Raw genomic sequence first — 20,512 nt, forward strand, 5'->3', positions numbered from 1 at the left:
CTTCTTCCCTGGGTGATCAAGTCATTTAGATTCTTGTTTCTGTTTAATTTCTATCTCTTTGGGGTTGGGGACACATGTAACTTTGGGGCATAGCACCGTTCTCTCACGCAGCCAGGTAATATTGTGTGCCTGAATTGATTTTGAATCTCCTTGCCTGATCCAGGTTTTAGGAACACAGAAACACCATGAGATGTGTTAGCCTTTGTTTTGTAGGCTAAGCTGGAAAATAGACACTGCTAATCCTTGAGCAGAAATAGAATAGGAAACTATTGTTAGTTAGAGTATTTGAATAAGTGAATTGTTAAAAAACATCTTTTAGCCCTAATCGGTTTGGCTCAGTGGATAGAGCATTGGCCTATAGACTGAAGGGTCCCAGGTTCGATTCCGGTTAAGGGCATGTACCTGGGTTGTGGGCACATCCCCAGTAGGGGGTGTTCAGGAGGCAGCTGATCGATATTTTTCTCTCATTGATATTTCTAACTCTCTATCCCTCTCCCTTCCTGTCTGTAAAAAAAGCAATAAAATCTATTTTTTAAAAAAGTATCTTTTAGGAAAGTGGTTGAAGAACTGACCATGTGCTCTAGGGAAGATAGTTTAAGGATGGTTTAGATTTTAATATATTTCTCCACAGCTGTCACTTTCCTGTGCATGATGTTGAAGTAATCTTTCTGATGAGTCACATTGTCTGATATCCACGTCCTAAAATTGAAGGTTTGAGAGTCTGTTTCTGGAATGATTTACTCTGTCGTATTCTTTTTTTTAAAAATATATTTTATTGATTTTTTTACAGAGAGGAAGGGAGAGAGATAGAGAGTTAGAAACATCGATGAGAGAGAAACATCGATCAGCCGCCTCCTGCGCATCTCCTACTGGGGATGTGCCCGCAACCAAGGTACATGCCCTTGACCGGAATCGAACCTGGGACCTTTCAGTCCGCAGGCCGACGCTCTATCCACTGAGCCAAACCGGTTTCGGCTGTCGTATTCTTATTATGCCTTCAGAGTGTCTCTGTCCCGTGGTTGCTGTTACGTCTCACGTGTCAGCATCCTCGCTGGTACATGCTCTGTTTTATTTCTATTCTATCTTAATGACTGTGTCCCCGTGAATGAAGTGGTTTGTGGTTTTCATTTTTTATGCCACTACAGTTAGGACCTTGCCCAGTGCTTGCCCTGCAGGCTTCTTTCTAAGACACCGTCACCTGGGGAATTTAAAGAGCCATTGATGTCACCCTTGCTGGTGTGGCTCCGTTGGATGCCTTGCCTTTGTGCACCAAAAGGTTGCCCGTTTGATTCCCCTTCAGGGCACATTCCCGGGTTGCAGGCTCAATCCCCAGTAAGAGGGTGTGCAGGAGATAGCCAATCGATGATTCTCTCATCGTTGATGTTCCTATCTCTCTCTCTCCCTCTCTGAAACCAATCAATAAATAAATATACATTAAAAAAAACAAACATGGTCACTCTTCATGTTAAAGCAAGTGTAACAGATATTACACCATTTTGCACAACAATGAGAACTGAGCTTAATGTCTAAGCATAATTGTTTTAGGTTGTACAGATGCAGTGTTACTCTAGACTTTTGGATTAATTTTGTCCCTTATCTCCTGTTTGTCTTTTATCATTTCTTTGATCATCCTAATAGGCGAAGGTCCCCTGCGGACGCTCCAGCTTGCCATGGTGGAAAGCTGCCACAATTATGCTGAGCACGCCTACTCTCTCTAGTGAACTAATTTAAACTATCCCCAAAAGTAGATCAAGGAAACATTTTTCCCCCCTCTATTACAAATAATGGAAATGGAGGAACAAAATTAATTGCTTTGCCCAAGCAACCAGATCTTAACCAATCGGCCTTCCCTTTTCCTCAGTGAGGACTACCAAACCTGTTTACTGAGCTCCTGCTTTGTTCCAGGCACTGAAATAGGCACTTTATGCATACATAGTAGTGCTTTTATGGTGTGGCTGTCATTCTTTCCATTTTGCAAAGAGAACACTTTGCTCCAGAGAAATTAACCTCAAGTAACCTGCCAGAGGCACACTAAGGGTGAATAGAATTGCAGTTTGAATCCAAACCTAACAGTTTCTCATTTGGGAAGCCTGTGAGCAGGTGTCCTCTCTGTAGCTCCCCAACCCCTTCTTATGCATGTGTAACCCACCACCACCACACGCGCCCCCCCAGATATGAAGAAAAATCATGGTTGAAGAACTTGAATGCACCATGACCTAATTTAAAAATTTCCCATGCTGTCTTTATTAGGACTCTTGGTTGCCATTGGCTAAAAGGGAATGAATAGTCTCAGGTGACCAGGTAGAAGAATATGGATGGATCAGGCTTCAGGTATCCAGGGACGCAGACCTTGGTGCCAGCACTGTCAATCATTTAGCTCCGTCCCTCTCTCCATGGTAACCTCATTCTTGCTACTGGATCTGGGCTTGTCCATGTAGTGCAGAGAGAAAGGTGGGCTTAAGTGGTGATCACTTCGGGCCTGCACCGTTCAGCAAGCCACCCTCAGAGAAAGAGTGGGTATCCTTTTCCCCCCTCCTCTTCCCTTTTCAGGTCGGTGGAGGAGGCTGGAGCATCCTATATAATAAAAGCCCAGTGACAGAAACAGCAGAAAAACCAAAGACCAGAATGACCACGGCCCCTTGCCCCGGCCAGCCCCGCCCCCCAGCGAGTGGTTAGGGGCAATCAGGCAGGCATGTAGAGTAGTTAGGGGCAATCAGGAAGATAGGCGAGCAGTTAGGAGCCAGTGGTCCTGGATTGCGAGAGGGATGTCCAACTGCCAGTTTAGGCCCTATCTGCAGGGATCCCTGTGGGATTGGGCCTAAACTGGCAATCGGACAGTTGGGACATTGCCTGAGCGGTTCCAGACTGTGATAGGGTACAGGCCGGGCTGAGGGACAAAACTCCTCCTGCCCCCCCGCCTCCCCCCTTGCACAAATTTTGTGCACTGGGCCTCTAGTCCATATACAAAATCCCAGGGAAGGGCCCTTGACTGGCCTGTCTTCGTTCATTCCTCCTTGGGCACAGTAGCTGGGGGCACTATGATAGGGAGTTCCCTTTGGAGCAAATGAATGAGCATTTAACATCTCAAAGTAAAGGATACTAAGCAGCCACATCTGCAGGTAGACAGGTAGTAGATTTAAGTCCATATCAACTTTATACCACCTTTATTTTTTTAAATATATTTTATTGATTTTTTACAGAGAGGAAGGGAGAGGGATAGAGAGTTAGAAACATCGATGAGAGAGAGACATTGATCAGCTGCCTCCTGCATATCCCCCACTGGGGATGTGCCCGCAACCAAGGTGCATGCCCTTGTCCGGAATCAAACCCAGGACCCTTCAGTCGGTAGGCCAATGCTCTATCCACTGAGCCAAATCGGTTAGGGCGTTTACACTACCTTTAAATGAGTATTAGTAACCCAGGAATATATTTTACAATGTGTATGGGCTCAGTACAGTTTGGGGGGTTGTTTTAATTTACATTTAACAGCTTTTGTTTAGAAAAACATTTCAGAAACTCCGTTCCCTTTCTTCAACCAGAGGATATTTGTCTTATTGATTTCCCCTCTGTAGGGTGTTTTTTGCCTTTTTTTCAGGTCACTTCAGGACCCCAAATCACACACTGATCCTCTTTTATGTGTTTGTGTTGGGGCCAGAAGGCTTGAGATATATGTTGGCTGTTCTCCTGTCCTATATAATAAAAGGGTAATGTGCAAATGACCGAACAGTGGAAGGACAGGTCGCTATGACGCGCACGGACCACCAGGGGGTAGATGCTCAATGCAGGAGCTGCCCCATCGTGGTCAGTGTGCTCCCACAGGGGGAGTGCTGCTCAGCCACAAGCCCGGCTGACTGCTGGCGAACACAGCAGCCTGTCTCCGCAGCACTAAGGATGTCCAGCTGCGGCTTAGGCTCTGGGGAGCAGGCCTAAGCTGTCAGTCGGACATCCCCTGAGAGCTCTCGCACTGCAAAAGGGTGCAGGCTGGGCTGAGGGACACCCCCGCCCCCCCTCCAGTGCACGAATGTCATGCACCGGGCCTCTAGTAATAAATAAGCAGTCATGCCCTGTAAGCAGCTTGTGTATTAACTTCCCTCATCTTGTCTTGAGCACCTTCTTTAAATATATATATTGATTTCAGAGAGGAAAGGAGGGGGAGAGAGAGATAGAAACATCAATGATGAGAGAGAATCATTGATCAGCTGCCTCCCGCACGCCCCCCACTGGGAATCGAGCCCACAACCCGGGCATGTGCCTTTGACTGGAATCAAACCCAGGACCCTTGAGGCCACAGGCCAACGCTCTGTTCAATGAGCCAAGCTGGCCAGGGCTTGAGCACCTTCTTTTCCTCCCATCCTGTTGTCCTCATCAGCTTCTTTTCAAGATTAATTTCTGTGTAAGCTTTTAGTAAATCATTCCTGGGTGGGAAGAGTATACATAAAAAAGACATCTCTCCCATTGAGTGTGGGTTGTTTGTTTTTTTTTAAATCCAGTGTTAATTTAGCTTTTGTATTTATAAAAAGCACCCAGAAGTAAATCCTTTGATTAATTCTAGACAGAATTACCCTGACGAGAGTCTAGAATTGCCCGTAACAAAGAAAGCATGGAAGATGTTTGTAGTGTTACCTCATCATTTTTATTGCTTTTTAGAACCTTCTATTATTTTTTTTAATTTTTTATTTTTATTGATTTCAGAAAGGAAGGGAGAGGGAGAGAGGGATAGAAACATCAGTGATGAGAGAGAGTCACCGATCGGCTGCCTCCTGCATGTCCCACACTGCAACCTGGGCATGTGCTCTGACCGGGATCGAACCTGTGACCTTCTGGTTCATAGGTCGATGCCCACCTCTGAGCCACGCTGGCGGGGAAGAGCCTTCTATTATTTTGATTGTTCCTGAAAAATATACATCATTCTGGTCACCGGTGTAATTAGAGGGTTTTATAAGGTGCACTGATTACCTGGGGATATTTATAAGCAGGATAGGAATATGGTTGCTCTCCACATAAGAGAGCCTTGATTCTTTAATTGTTTTATGTCTTTTATCACAGTTAAGATGCCATTGGGTGTAAGATGCACATTTATTTAATATATAACTAATGAAGGAAAAACTGTGCTGACTTTTTTGTTAATGCTCACTTAAGGATATTTTTTCCATAATGTTTTTCTTTTAAGAGAAAGAGGGAGGGAGGAAGAGAGAGAAGAAACGTTAATGTGAGAGAGACACATCCACTGGTTAATTCCTACATGCACTGCATGTACACCGAACAGGGTGGGGAAACAAACCTGCAACCCAGGTATATGCCCTTGACCAGGAATCAAACCCTGGACCCGTTGGTCTGCAGGCCGACGCTCCAACCACTGAGCCATGCACTGACAATTTTAAGATGAATAGTTTCAAAGCTCTTAAATGTGATTACAATCATATGAGTACAGTAGAGTATTTTTCATTATCGGCTATGGTGGCCTGCGAGTTTATGCACTTGTATCTTCTTCTGGTTATCGGCGCACTCTAAATACCAGCCATCAGGCCACCACTGTTCTCCACGGCAGACATCACTAATCGCTTTCTGCACTCCGCCCTAGGAAACCCACACATGGCCTCAGACTCCTCGGTACTGAGTGGTCAGCTGACTGATTCGCCTGCCCAGATTGAGACCCTCAGTTTCAGATGTTTGATTGGCTCTGTGTACACATTTAGAAGATAACATTTTTTTCTTCAAGCCCCATGCTTGTTGGTTGTTTTTTGTTTGTTTTAATTTTAACTGCAAAGTGTCTTTCTGTTTTCAAAGTTGACCCAGCCCCTTCCCCACTGTCATCTTCCCCAGCCCACCTGCCTCTTGTCTCCTCCAGAGGCCCTGCTTTCTCGATAATGGGAACGAGTTCAGCAGGTCCTGGCTGCGCATCTTGGAATGCAGTGCTCGACTGGTTTGTGCACGATTTAGAAAGCCAAGACCCATTTTGTCTGCAACACGGCCTTTATGACTCTCAACCCTAGGATTGATGTTATCCGTGCATGCCTGGGGATGACTGAGATTGTAGTAAGAGCTTTTCTCCCCTTCCACCTGCTTGAAAAGTGGAAGAAATGGTTCTTGCTAGAGAATGGGAGTTCCAAACCCAAGGGCTTGGCTTGCAGGGATCTGGCAGGGCCTGAGGGAGCAGAGTAGAGTCACATGATAAGCGCCCCACCCCACCCCCACGCAAAGGGGGTGGTCGTTGCCTTCCCAGCCAGTTCTTGCCCTACAGGAGTGTTGGCCTTGTTATTTTCAAATCTTGTGATTTTTTTTTTTTTATAGAAATCAGTTTGGTATACAATGAATGACATTGGTGAAAATAGAAAGCAGCTTACCACCTCTGCTGATCATTGAAGAAACATTAAGTTGGTGTGGCTCAGTGGTTGAGCATTGACCTATGAACCAGGAGGTTACGGTTTGATTCCTGGCCAGGGCACATGCCCCGGTTGCCTGGGTTGGGGGCTCAATCCCCAGTAGGGGTCCTGCAGGAGGCAGCTAATCAGTGATTCTCATCATTGTTTCCTTTTCTTTTTCTTTACTTTCTTTTTTTCTTATTCATCATTGATGTTTCTATCTCTCCTGCTCCCTTCCTCTCTGAAATCAATAAAAAAGAAATATTATGGTCCAACTAGCATGGCTCAGTGCTTGTTTCAGGGCACATGCCCAGTTTTTGGGCTCCATCCCCAGTGGGGGGTGTGCAGGAGGCAACCGATCAATAATTCTCTCTCATCATTGATGTTTCTATCTCTCCCTCTTCCTTCCTCTCTCTAAAATCAGTAAAACATATTTTATTTTATTTTTAAAATATATTTTATTGATTTTTTTACAGAGAGGAAGGGAGAGAGATAGAGAGTTAGAAACATCGATTAGCTGCCTCCTGCACATCTCCCACTGGGGAGGTGCCCGCAACCCAGGTACATGCCTTTGACCGGAATCGAACCCGGGACCCCTCAGTCCACAGGCCGACGCTCTATCCCCTGAGCCAAACCGGTTTCGGCAGTAAAACATATTTTTTAAAAAAAGAGATATTACGGACACAGGCTTGGCTGTGTCGGGTGTGGACACGTCTGTGCTAATTAATAACCAACACACCTGAAAACAGGGTGTATCCGTCACTGAGTTCTCCTCTCCCACCCTTTCTCACCATGGATGCTGGGGCTGCAGCACTCCCTTCCAGCCACTACCTGGACGTGGGAAGAAGGGACTCGCTTCTTCCTCTTCACTTCGTGTTGTTATCAGGGGCATTTTTTCATCCTGGCTGCAGAAGTTGCTTCCCATGTCTTGCTTTTGCCACTCCCAGAATGAACGGGAAAAACCCCAATTTCTTCTCGTCATTCTTGGGAACCCCCGAGGGGTCAGTGGCTACTTCCCCCAGTGACTGACTGTCTCTCATCCTCAGCGTGCCCTTTGTCCTAGCCCTGCTCCAATTCCTAGTTAGCCCGATTCTGTAAATGGTCTCTGTTTCAATGTCTAGTGAGGTTTCTCTTTTTCTGAATGAATCTTGACTTGACAGCCTGCGACATTTGAAATCTACCAAACCCCATTATATCTGTTTATAGGCACACTTTTGCTTTGTTGGTCATTCTGGTTTTTGACCTTAAGGGAAAATTTGGACAAATTCATCTGCTTCCGTTTGTTGGTTACTTGTTAGTTTCCTGGGGCTCCTTCAACAACTTACCACCACCTGGGTGACTTAAAACAATAGGAATGTGTTATCTCGCAGCTCTGAAGGCTAGGAGTCCAAAATAAGGGTGTCAACAAGAATGCGATATAGCCCTGGCCGGTTTGGCTCAGTGGATGGAGTGTCGGCCTGCGGACTCAAGGGTCCCAGGTTTGATTCCGGTCAAGGGCATGTACCTTGGTTGCGGGCACATCCCCAGTGCGGGGTGTGCAGGAGGCAGCTGATCGATGTTTCTCTCTCATCGATGTTTCTGGCTCTCTATCCCTCTCCCTTCCTCTCTGTAAAAAATCAATAAAATATATTTAAAAAAAAGAAAAGAAAAGAATGCGCTATGCTCCTACTGGAACTTCTAGGGAAGAATCTTTGCTTGCCAGCTGTTGTGGTCAGCTCTTCCCCATGTATTCTGTGCATTTTTTCTCACAGTCCTCCTTTACCAGGGTCGGGGGCCAGGAACTCGTCTCAAGGCCTTTCAACCAGTAGGCGGTGGAGCCAGGATTTGAACCCGGTTACCCGACTCCTGTGTTGATCATCAGCCTGGTTTGCCCAGGACTGCCCCAGTTTTTGATGCGTTCCGTATTCTGGATACTCCTCTGTCCGGGGTACAAGGATGGCTGGTCACCCGTCACCAATTCCTGAGCCCAGGCCAGGCTCCAAACTCTTTATGCTTCTCCAGGCCCCTCCTGGTTTGGGACGCCAGCTCTGAGACTACTGCACCATCAGCAGTCAGTGTACTAGTAGGATCCCTGATTTAATACCTCAGTATCTCGGAGAAATCCTTTTGAAGACGTGTCATGTAATATTAATGAAAACACGAGGCCTTCTGTCTGGATTAATTTTTTATGAACAATAATACGTCTGATTAAACTGGCTGATTTACTAGAGCTGGTGGTACAGGGTGTGTGTGTGTGGGGGGGGGGGTGTTGATGGTCTCTAACCACAGGGCACGGTTTCTGAGGTGGCCAATATTCCCAGTATGCATGTGGGTTGGTTCTGGCTGGTAATGACATGACAGGAAGGTGATGGATAGCCGCTGGCTTGCAGCCTGTTGTATAACCCTCACGTGCGGGATGGGCCCAGCCCTCAGGGTTTCCCCCAGGTGGGCAGTGAGAAGGCCAGACAGTCTGTGGGAAGGAAGTTGTTCGTGTGCCCGGGGTAGTGCCTTTCACATCTGATCCGTATCCCCAGTTTTCGGCTGCGACCCAGCTACACTGGTTTCACTGTGTCAGAGTAGCTCTTAATAGTCCTGACATTCACCGGGTAGGTGCCATTTCCCCTACAAAGACACCCAGCGCTTGCCAGCAACTCCTTCAGTTACATGTCAGACAGATGCCATTCTCTCCCTAAGTGTCTGCCTTTCTTTCCAAGGAAGTGGAGCAAGCGGTCTGGGGGGCCCTGGGTGTTCGCTTTTCAGGTCTGGTGGGGGTTGGGGGTGGGGGCAGACCTAAACGTTTTGTTGAAAGCGTGTGAAGGTCCTTCTGATGCCATGCAAATTGTTTCTGGTTTTCCAGCTGAGTATCGAGCAGGCCCAGACCGTGGCGGAGCAGGTGGAGATGAAGGCCAAGGTGGTACAGTCGGAGGTCAAGGCCGTGACTGCAAGACATAAGAAGGCCCTGGAGGAGCGGGAGTGCGAGCTGCTGTGGAAGGTAATGGGGAGAGTGCACACCCCACCCCCAGTCCGGGCCTCCTCGGCCGGCCAGCATTTCTTCCATGAACCACATGTCAGATCCTGGGCCCCAGCTCTCAATTTAGATGACTTGGTAGTTGACCAGAGTTCCATTGGCAGAAAAATTCAGGGGTCCCTGGAACCTTGTGGGTGCTCTCCAGGCAGTAAAATAACAAGAAGCCTTTTCAGAAGTGGTCGGGTACCAAGACTGGAAGGAGTCCCGAGTTTTCTATGGCACTCGCTCCGAAGGAAGCTGAAAGGACGGACAATTGAAGCCGTTGTTAGGAAAGCAGGCTGGTAGGCAACATCCTTATTTTCGGTGTCCTGGCTGGTTGCACTTCCTGAACCCTTGTGGAAAGCCAGTTTTCCACTTGGCCAGGGCAGTGAGCGTTGTGCCCTTTCTTCCTGTTGGAGCAGGAAAGCATGCTGAGCACACTGGTGTGCTGTTTAGATAAAAAATCAGCTGGAGCCCTAGCTGGTTTGGCTCAGTGGATAGAGCGTCGACCTGCGGACTGGAGGGTCCCAGATCCCATTCCGGTCAAGGGCACATGCCTGGGTTGTGGTAGGGGGCGTGCAGGAGGCAGCCGATCAATGATTCTCTCTCATCATTGATGTTTCTATCTCTCTTTCCCTCTCCCTTCCTCTCTGAAATCAATACAAATATACATGTTTTAAAAATCAGCTGGAAAGATGGCTCTCCCTACCCAAGTCACCATCCCAGCATTGTCCTGTCTGACCTTCCCTCTCTCCCAGAGGGCAGAGAGGAATATGCTTGTGAATGGGCCCGTGCCACACGCCCAGTTCCACTGTAATTACATTCTCTGAGCGCACACGTGAGACCACATATAAAGGGTGAGCATGCTTGTTTTGATCATCAAACTATATGATGGTAACGGGGTGGTACCTCTATTTCCGGAGGTGGCCCTCACGGATCACGACGCCCTAAAATGTTCTCTGGAAGGCTACCTCGGATCTTGCATTCTCCCATTTAGTTAGCTCCTAATTCTCTGCTTTCTGCTTCGTCCGACCTCTCAAGGAATATGGCTCAGTTGCTTTTTTGATAAGAAGAGGAAGACTCCTTGGGAGGAAAAAAGTCCCAAGATTTAATTCAGCACATATTTTATTTAGGCACCTTTGTGGCCCTGACATGGTTATCAGACACTCAGATGCCCCCGTGGCCTGTCAGCCTCATGCCACCCACGAATGTTCATTATAACTGAAAGGGGGCCCACTCCTTGCAACCTGAGAGCTCTGTGGTGAACTCTGCCACAAACTCGCTCTTCTGGATTTGCCGATGAAAAGGCCTTTGTGTGTTTCTGCGGATCTCACCTACCTTCTCATCCTCCCTCCCGTGAGGCTGACTCCAAAGGCAGTTTTCTTTCAGGAGGAATGGAAAGCAAGTTTTGATGCTAAGAGAAGCAAATTTGGGGGCGGGGGGGGGGGGGCGGTGGGTAGAGTCCATTTCTTTGGGCAATAAACGTTATTATTCTACTTGCCCAAGCACTCATTCTCAGATTCCTCCCAAAATAGGCTTGTTCATTCTGGACACACTCTTTTATCTCGACTTTTCGCTATGGTACCCCGCCCCACATCATGTGGGAATCCCCCTCCCTTTTATTGATTACGAATTTTTCTGCCTGCGCACCTCTTTGTGATAAGGTTTTGCCTTTTTGCATCTCACCTATTGTACATTGAGATACTGGAAGGCCAGGTGTACCACCTTTCATTCTTGTGGCTTATAAATTTCCAGTGGGTGTGGCTTCCTCTTGGGGTTAGTGACAACCACCTGGCTGAGGGGTCAGAACCAAAGCCTGGAGGCTTGGTCCAGTGCAAGACCGAAGGACAAAGCCTCTCTGACCTGTCCCCACAAGGCCCTCTCTGCACATTCGTGTCTTGCTTCCAGGGTGAGCAGATGAAAACGCATGTGAGTGGGTCAGAAATCACCTCATCACTCCCCAAGGGAAAATCCGATGAAAATCCAGGCCTCCCCGCCTTCTGAAAAAGGCTTTCTGCAGCTTTCGGAGCAGTCAGCATTCACGGTCCTCTGCAAAGCAGGGTGAACTAGCTGGGTGACCTTTGTGCTCCCTTCCTGAGGGAAATCACTTAGAATCAGAGGACTTTTAGTACGTTAATGCAAAAGAATGGAGAAACGACTGTGTTTTCCTTGGTCAGACAAAAATCCCACCTTCGAGGCAGGAATTACTGCGGCAGATCTGGATCCATGTTTATTATAGCATTTTAGATTTAGGGGACTCCTTTTTCCACCTTTTGTGGGTAAGGCCTTTTGGGCTTCCTATTGAAGGTTTCTATAACCTGTTCTTAGAGGTGAGGAGAGGAGGCCAGAGGAGGCGTAATGTGGAATTAGGTCCTCACCAACTCCCTTTACTCTCTCGGTATCTTTCTTGTGGGTGAGGGTGGGGGTGGCATTTTATTCAAGGCCTTGCAGGCTCTCCCGAGCAGCACTGACCGTTCAGTCTTCAGGGAGTGGAAGGCTGGCCTCGGCTGTTGGGAAGCCCTGCTGGTTCTGCCTCTGGCATCCTTTCTGCCACTTTTCTATCTCTCCACCTTCATAGCCACCACTGTGGCCTAAGATGCCATCCCCCCTCACCGGGGTGCTCGCTGGTCTCTGCTTCCTCCCTTGTCCTCTCCAATACATGCTCCTTATGGTTATATAAGAACATCCATCCATCCACTCATGTCTCTCCCTGCGTAAAACTCGCTAGTTTTTTTGAAATTCCAGGCAAGTGCCCATCTCAGGGTCTTCATGCCTATTCTTTCCTGTGCTTGGATCACTCTTTTTACTCATGTATTTTTTTAAAAATGATTTTATGGTGGTGTTTTTAAAAAGTATATTTTTTATTGATTTTTTTACAGAGAGGAAGGGAGAGGGATAGAGAGTTAGAAACATCGATCAGCTGCCTCCTATACACTCCCCACTGGGGATGCGCCTGCATCCAAGGTACATGCCCTTGACTGGAATCAAACCGGGGACCCTTCAGTCCACAGGCCAACGCTCTGTCCACTGAGCCACACCGGTCAGGGCTGGATCACTCTTTTTAGCTGTTGGCTTGTGAAAGGAAGGGTCTCTGACATCCCTCTGTCTAAATCCAGCCTCCCTAGACGCTGTCTTGTATCTCCCATTTCTACTCTCTAACACCCATCATCACCAGAAATTACCTTACCTTGTTTCTCTGTGTGCTTGCTTGAGTATATGTCATTTAAAAGTATAATCTCCTATGAGGGCAAGAACCATCCATGTTTTCCCTTGGCCACTGTACCTCCAGTGCCTGACACAATGTAGATACTCAATAAACAACTTGCTAGAGGGCTGTTTTTTTTAATTTTTATTTAATTTCTAACTTACAAGAAAGTTGCAGGGGTTAATAATAAAAGAACCCCACACATCCTTTATCCAGATTCACCAGTTATTTATATTTTGCCCTATTTTCATCACTCTCTCTACTAGTATATATAAAATGTATGGATCTGACTTGAGAGTAAGTTGGTGTTGGAGACACGATGTCCCTTTATTCCCCAAGTTCTAAACTGTTTATTGCCTCTGATCAAGAACATTCTCTTAGCTAAGCACATAGTTCATTAAAATCAGGAAGTTTAATCCCAGTTCTGTGCTAGTATCTACTCCTCAGTCAGTCAGTAGTCACATTTCAGAAATAGAGCATCGGCCTGCGGACTGAAGGGTCCTAGGTTCGGTTCCAGTCAAGGGCATGTACCTTGGTTGCAGCCACATCCCCAGTGGGGAGTGTGCAGGAGGCAGCTGATCAATGTTTCTCTCTCATCGATGTTTCTAACTCTCTATCCCTCTCCCTTCCTCTCTGTAAAAAATCAATAAAAATATATTAAAAAAAAAAAAAAAGAAATAGTATTTTTAGTAGCACAAGTCAGCTCTCCCCACCTTGTTCCTTTCACACCTGCCCCGCCCAATCCAGGATCACTCATTGCATTTATTTATGTCTGTGTAGTCATCCGCTATACCTGGAACAGTTCGACAGCCTTTTTTTGCCATTGGATTTTGCTGAGTTTGAGGAGTGCAGACCAGTTGTTTCTGTGGATTATCTCCTCAGCACGGATTTGTCTGAGGGTTCTTCCTGACTAGTGTCAGGTGATGGGCTGTAAGCCTCTGTGCTTGGCTCTAAGCCTCTGTGTCCTCTCTCCCTATCCTCACCTTTCCCTCCAGGTAGAGAAGATCCGCCAGGTGAAGGCCAAGTCTCTGTACCTGCAGGTGGAAAAGCTGCGGCAGAACCTCAACAAGCTGGAGAGCACCATCAGCGCCGTTCAGCAGGTCCTGGAGGAGGGCCGGGCGCTGGACATCCTGCTGGCCCGAGACCGCATGCTGGCCCAGGTGCAGGAGCTGAAGACGGTGCGCAGCTTCCTGCAGCCCCAGGAAGACGACCGGGTCATGTTCACGCCCCCCGACCAGGCACTGTACCTCGCCATCAAGTCCTTCGGCTTCGTCAGCAGCGGGGCTTTCGCGCCGCTCACCAAGGCCACGGGCGATGGCCTCAAGCGGGCCCTCCAGGGTAAGGTGGCCACCTTCACTGTCATGGGCTACGACCACGATGGAGAGCCTCGTCTCTCGGGGGGCGACCTGATGTCAGCTGTGGTCCTGGGCCCTGACGGCAACCTGTTTGGGGCCGAGGTGAGTGATCAGCAGAACGGGACTTACCTGGTGAGCTACCGGCCCCAGCTGGAGGGTGAGCACCTGGTGTCGGTCACCCTGTGCAACCAGCACATCGAGAACAGCCCCTTCAAGGTGGTGGTCAAGTCGGGCCGCAGCTATGTGGGCATTGGGATCCCGGGCCTGAGTTTCGGCAGCGAGGGCGACAGCGATGGCAAACTCTGCCGTCCTTGGGGCGTGAGTGTGGACAAGGAGGGCTACATCGTGGTCGCCGACCGCAGCAACAACCGCATCCAGGTGTTCAAGCCCTGTGGCACCTTCCACCACAAATTCGGCACCCTGGGCTCCCGGCCCGGGCAGTTCGACCGACCGGCCGGGGTAGCCTGCGACGCCTCCCGCAGGATCGTGGTGGCCGACAAGGACAATCATCGAATCCAGGTCTTCACCTTTGAGGGCCAGTTCCTCCTCAAGTTTGGCGAGAAAGGGACCAAAAACGGGCAGTTCAACTACCCTTGGGATGTGGCGGTGAATTCTGAGGGCAAGATCCTGGTCTCAGACACGCGGAACCACCGGATCCAGTTGTTTGGGCCCGACGGCGTCTTCCTGAATAAGTATGGCTTCGAGGGGGCTCTCTGGAAGCACTTTGACTCCCCTCGGGGCGTGGCCTTCAACCACGAGGGCCACTTGGTGGTCACCGACTTCAACAACCACCGGCTCCTGGTGATTCACCCCGACTGCCAGTCTGCACGCTTCCTGGGCTCGGAGGGCACCGGCAACGGGCAGTTCCTGCGCCCGCAGGGCGTGGCCGTGGATCAGGAGGGGCGCATCATTGTGGCCGATTCCAGGAACCACCGGGTACAGATGTTCGAGTCCAACGGCAGCTTCCTGTGCAAGTTTGGAGCTCAGGGCAGTGGCTTTGGGCAGATGGACCGTCCTTCCGGCATCGCCGTCACCCCCGATGGGATGATCGTCGTGGTTGACTTTGGCAACAATCGAATCCTCATCTTCTAATCACATTTTCTAGGCTTTTGTGTTTGGGGTGTACATCTCTCTCTCTCTTTCTCTCTCTCTCTCTCTCTCTCTCCTCCTTTTGAATTTCAAGGAAGAAACAGTCTCAGGGAAATTTCTTTTTTTCTTTTGTTTAAAGAGAACAAGAAAAGTACAACGTTGCCTAAGTCCTACCTCATCTTTATTTTTTTTACAGATGAATGTACTTATCTTTTCTGCAGGGATTGAGCCTGTGAAGTGATAATTTCTATCTACCTCATAAATCTTTACATTTCCTTCTCCAGCCGGCCCTCAGTTCAGTGGAGGTCACGTGTCCCTCTTCCCCTCCGTGGGACGTGACATGCACAAGCCTATTGTCTCTGGCTGGCAGGGCACTGGATGTGTGTGGTGGGCTGATACTCTGTAGATTGAGCCAAGGAAACACGGAAAAAACTACTAAGTTAAAAAAAAAAACAACCCACAAAAAAGTATAAAACGTGGGAAAATAGGATTTTAAATGCTTAATTATAGAGTATTTGTGTTCTTGAGAATACTGTGTTTATGGGGTTAGATTGTGTTGTGTGATCTTGATCTTTTTGGGGGGAAAATTTTTTTTTAAATGCTGCAATGGAGAACTTTCTTAATGTTCTCCTTTTATATCTCAGTGTGTCTGTCATCCTGTTCAGCATCTTTTCTTGTTCCTCGAAGATGGGGCTGTGGCTTGCCAGCCGAGAAATGCCGACTCATATTCCTCGTTTAGCTTATGTCACCTTTGTTTCTTTCAAGGTAGGGGCGTGTGTGTGAGGCCGTCTTACATCAGGTTAATGAAGCTGAAGGTGATGCACAACCTCCCAAAGAACCTTTCTCTTCCTACTTTAGTTTCTAAAAAGTAATAAATGTAGTTCAGCGTTTTTGTTAAAAGTATTCTCAAAAGTTACGTATTCCTAGTTTGCTGTTGGTTATAAAGAGTTAAGCAAACGGAAGAAGAGAGCGGACCTCAATCTCAGAAAGAGGGTTTTGGACATGGGCCTGGTGGGTGCACATGCGTGTCCCCAGGTAGTCGCCTGGGAGCATGAGAATGAAGCAAGTTACCCCCAAACTCTTCCGGACTCTGCAGGAGGGTTGGGGTTGATCCCCGATCCTAGGTTGAACGTTGTTCTGTTCGTGGAAGCATGCATGCCTTTTGCTGAGAAGAGTAGTAGGCAAGGGAATGAACTTTTATGTTTAAAAGCACAATTTTTTCCCCTGCTTGGGAAGTGCAGGGAAATAGAATGTTTTGAAAGTCAGATTCATAGGAACAGCCCATCCTTCACCCTCAGCTCGGGTCTCTTTTACAAAGCGGTCTGCTCCCCGCGCCCTACCGTAGGACCTCAAGGTTAACGTCTCTCCACCCCCCCGCCCCATGCCCCCCAAAGGCCTTTGAATGTAAAGGATCTGCAAACTTAAATTGCCCCAACTCAAAATGTAGGGCATACTATCTTTTGTGAAACCTCTATCTCGGTACCAAAGAATGGAAATGGAAGCCAGTCTCCCCTGCAGAACCGTGGGACGGCGTCGGTCACTTTACAGGGTTGGTTCGTAGTAACCTGGACTTGGGTACAAAACCTTGTGCTTCCGGGCATTATCTTTTTTAAGTGGGAAGCCGGTGGGGCTGATACCCTGCTTGGCAGAACCCACACGGGTCCCTGCATTCCCCGCAAACACGGAAATAAGAACCAGATTCGAGACTTGCACAGCTCAGGAGGAAAACAGGCTCTCTCGGAAGCCAGGGGCTTACAGGAAGAGCTCTTGTTTAAACAGACTAACGGGTCACTTTCTGTTCCTGAATTCAAAAGAAATCCCTTTTGCAATATGGATGTCGTTTTAAGTGAACAGAATAAACTGACAAATGAAACAGTTTGTCATCCCCAAAGAAAAGATGTCGGGGACAGTGTTAACACATCAATCAAATTGCTTTACTGGACATTTAATTCCCGGTTCCCATTGCTTTGGTTCTAGGGTTTCTAAATGACCGAAATGGGGGGAACCTCATTTCTGGAAGAGCTTCAGTAAAGTATCCAAAAATTTTAAAAAACTTGAACCTGCTGCCTCAGTTTGCTGTGTTACAGGGTGGGAGGTGACAGGAAGTCTCATTTTGTAAAAATGCCTTTTCTTTTATTGAAGAATTGAACAGTGAATCCTGCCTCAGTTTCTGTTCAGTTGCCTTTTATTTTGTCCCTAACGTCTTTGGTAAAGAGCTCATGTAAGTAAGCATTTTTATTTTTTATTTTGGAATAACTTGGTGCTGGTCTTTTCCTCACCCCCAGCCCCACCCTACCTTACCCAACAAATCACCCTTTAAACACCAAAGACAACTTGTTTTAAATGCTTAAAAACATTTTTTTTTTTTAATTGAAGAAATGGATTTTGAAAAGTTCTTTAATGTTCTCAGAAAACTCTAGGTCATGATAATGGCTGGGATGACGGACCAAGTGTGGTTACTCCCTTTGATGATTCCGTGTTTAGTTTCATCATCACCTTCGCTCTCATCTTTTCCTCCCAGTCTCCCACATGTGGGGACACCTTGGGATCTGAGTGGGGCATTTTCTTGGTGAATGGCAGTAACTAAAATTGCTTATTTATCACTTTTCTATGGATTTGATTGTAAAGCCAGCGTTTCCACACATGGCTGAAATGACCAGGTCTTATAATTAATAGACTGATCAATTTGCAGGCTTAAAGCTCTAGGAGGTTCTCCCTGGAATGTGGGTAGGTGGGTGGTGCTGCCTCTTTGTACCCTCAGTGGGGGTCTCTCTCTCTCTCTCTCCTTACCCACAATTGTGCATCACTGCCCTTTGCAAAACATGGTCACACTGGGGAAGATGTTGTTTTTAAAACATTGGCCTCTGTGGCCGCCCACAGTTGACTCCTGATCCGCAGGGATTGGTGCGAAGCACTTTGGAATGTGTTTATTGGACAATGTGGAATGCTCCAAATCAAAGAAAGAGGAGAAAAGCCAATATTTGGAACTCTCTAGTGTGAGGGAGGCTGTTCAAAATTAGTTGTATTTAAGTGCATACCTCCTGCCCGATGTGAGGTGATGCTAGGGTGGGTAGGAATTGCGTCAGAAAGGGAAGTCTTTAACATGGTGAGAGGTCCTAGGTGCCGGAAGGGAGGAGAGTAAAATGTTTCTATTGAGTAAATGTGATGTTCAGACAACAATCCCCATGTATGTCTAATCTGGTCAGGTGGCAGGGTGGTGAGATATAAGGCCTGCTTATGTTCGGAAATGCCAATTGGATTCGAAAATATAGGTTTGGGTATTGAGATGGCTAAAGGAAATCTAACGCACAGATAAAAACCACTTTTGGTTTGTCACTGACTTCACATTTCAAAAGTGTTCATCTTTTGCTTTAAAAAAAAAAAATCATTCCTTCTCGAGAGGCAATGCTCTCTCAGCCTGTGCTGTATTGCAGCTGGCAGGTGGCTGGAGCCCAGGGCGCTGGGCATGGCCCCAGGTGCACTAACTCCTTGACTGATGGATGCCCTTTTAAGTGTAATTTATTTAGGGAAACACAAGGGTACCATAAACAGAATCTAAATTATGTATTGGGCCAAAAAAGTTCGCCAGGTTTAAGGCACTTTGAGTTGGAGCTGTAAGAGAAGAGCTTGAGATTGGCTCGGTCTGTGTACTTCTAGTTAAGCCAAAGCTTAATGGTTTGAGGAGGGGTGTCTTTTAGGCTTGAAGCAGCAGCATACTGTCTGTCTATGTGTCGTCTTCCTCTCTGGGAGATTCAAAGATTGCTGTGTTCTGGTAGATAGTGAAAGAAATGCCAAAGTTATTCATAGGCTTGTTTTTCTGTTTGGGGAAAGAAAAAAAAAAAATTCAATGGTGCCAAAAAGTATTTAGGGTATTTATTGAAAACATCACTCTTGCGGTTCCAACAGTCTGGGGCTGTATCAAAGTCGAACTCTTCTACTTGTGCGATGATGATGATGCCAGAGAGCTACGAGCTCTCGAGGCTCTGCAGCTCCTCTGGCTTCCTGCAGGCCAGGAGCACAGGGCACGCACACCACTCACCCCACTCCACTCCACACCAGTTGTTTCGTTTGGTTTCTACCTCACTTTTGGCAAAAGTTCATCTACCTCATGTTAGCATCAGACGGGTCTCGGAATCAATAGTATTAAACCCCTGGGGAGTGGGTGGGCGTGAAGCTACCTCTAGAAGAAAATGTTTTCAGGAATCCAGAGCTGGTTTCTCCCGGGAGAAACGTTTGACTGACCTTGAACAAGAAATCTTGAAACCAAATATTCCTTCTACTCAGGCAAACATAGTCGGAAATCCAAGTGTTCCTTACCAACGTGACTCCCCAAACCTTTCCCTCGCCCCCCCGCAACCAGGAATTACGCACACTGTTACCATGTTGTTCAGTATTATGGAACTACTGGTGCATCTGACCTATTTGAGGACTTCACTACAAATAAAGACCTTTAGGTCTCTTTTTTTCTCTTCAAGAGAAAAAATATTTTATCTGTTTTGAGTGCCGGCAGGTATACCCCTTTAGGAGCAATTCTAAGGGTCTTGTTGGAAACATCAGCTGTTTGAAGGGAATGAGGATCTTTAGACTTCTTGATTGTATTTGTTGCTCTCCTAGACCCCACTGGATGTCCATCTCCGCGACATGGCAGCAATCGCTGTCTTACTGAGCAGTGACTGGTAAAGTGTGTGTTGCTCTTTTGTTTTGTGTTTTTAAAAAAAAAAAAAAAAATTTTTTTTTTTTTTCCTACCAAAGGTAACATGTTGACGGGTTGTTCTTTTCCTCTGCTTGTTTATTAAATACTTGATAAAATTGAGAAGCACATTATCACGATATACTGTACTGCCTCTCCACCTCTTCTTCCCCTCGCTGAGTTTTGTTTTGGTTGGAGGAGAGGGTCCTAAGACCACTGCAGTGATTGTGAATTGGGTTTTACGTGTCATGGTGAAGAAATACCTCGATGATGTCTGTTTTTAAAATTGATCTTACGGGTCAACAAGCCAGCCTGGTGGGATGTTTTCCATCGTCATTTAACCAGTAATGGTTCTAAAAGTTTCGTGTGTCCACATGGTCTTAGACCTCCTTTTAATGATTGTATTAACTTACAAGCTCAGGTAGTATTTCTTCTTAAGGCTCTATCTCAGAGCACACTGACTGAATGCTAACGTGTGTAGCAAAGTGTTTACTTCCTATAAATAACCAGCGCTGGAATAATTCTTTATGTTTCTAGGAGTCTGTGTAGGTTTCTCATGTTTCTGGGGTTTTCTTGTTTTTAGAGTGGTAAGTTTTCTTTTTTATTTTTATTGTTTTCTTCCCTAAAATCAATGCAGGTGAAAGGGTGGGTGGGGTCAGGGCTGTTGTTTTTAACTAGCATGCTAGATATACTAGGGTGGGTGGGAGGGTTGTTAGTTGTTTTTTTTGTTTTTTTGTTTTTTTTTTTTTAATGAATCTTGTTTAATACTGCCCATTAGCTGTCATGCCCCATCAGCAAAATGCTTTAAGTGTAGAACCTATGACT

General features: G+C 46.9%; 1 protein-coding gene across 1 annotated transcript in view; it reads left to right on the plus strand.

Moving 5' to 3' along the window:
- Positions 1–19,723, plus strand: part of TRIM71 (tripartite motif containing 71) — a 65,521-nt gene extending 45,798 nt beyond the window's left edge. The window contains exons 3-4 of the mRNA XM_036332867.1: positions 9,199–9,333; positions 13,549–19,723. Coding sequence (XP_036188760.1) covers positions 9,199–9,333; positions 13,549–15,000 — 1,587 coding nt within the window. The 3' untranslated portion in view covers positions 15,001–19,723. The remainder of the gene's footprint in view (positions 1–9,198; positions 9,334–13,548) is intronic.
- The last annotated feature ends 789 nt before the right edge of the window (positions 19,724–20,512 follow it).

Source organism: Myotis myotis, unplaced genomic scaffold (assembly GCF_014108235.1).
Source record: "Myotis myotis isolate mMyoMyo1 unplaced genomic scaffold, mMyoMyo1.p scaffold_m19_p_13, whole genome shotgun sequence".
NCBI classification, from domain to species: domain Eukaryota; kingdom Metazoa; phylum Chordata; class Mammalia; order Chiroptera; family Vespertilionidae; genus Myotis; species Myotis myotis.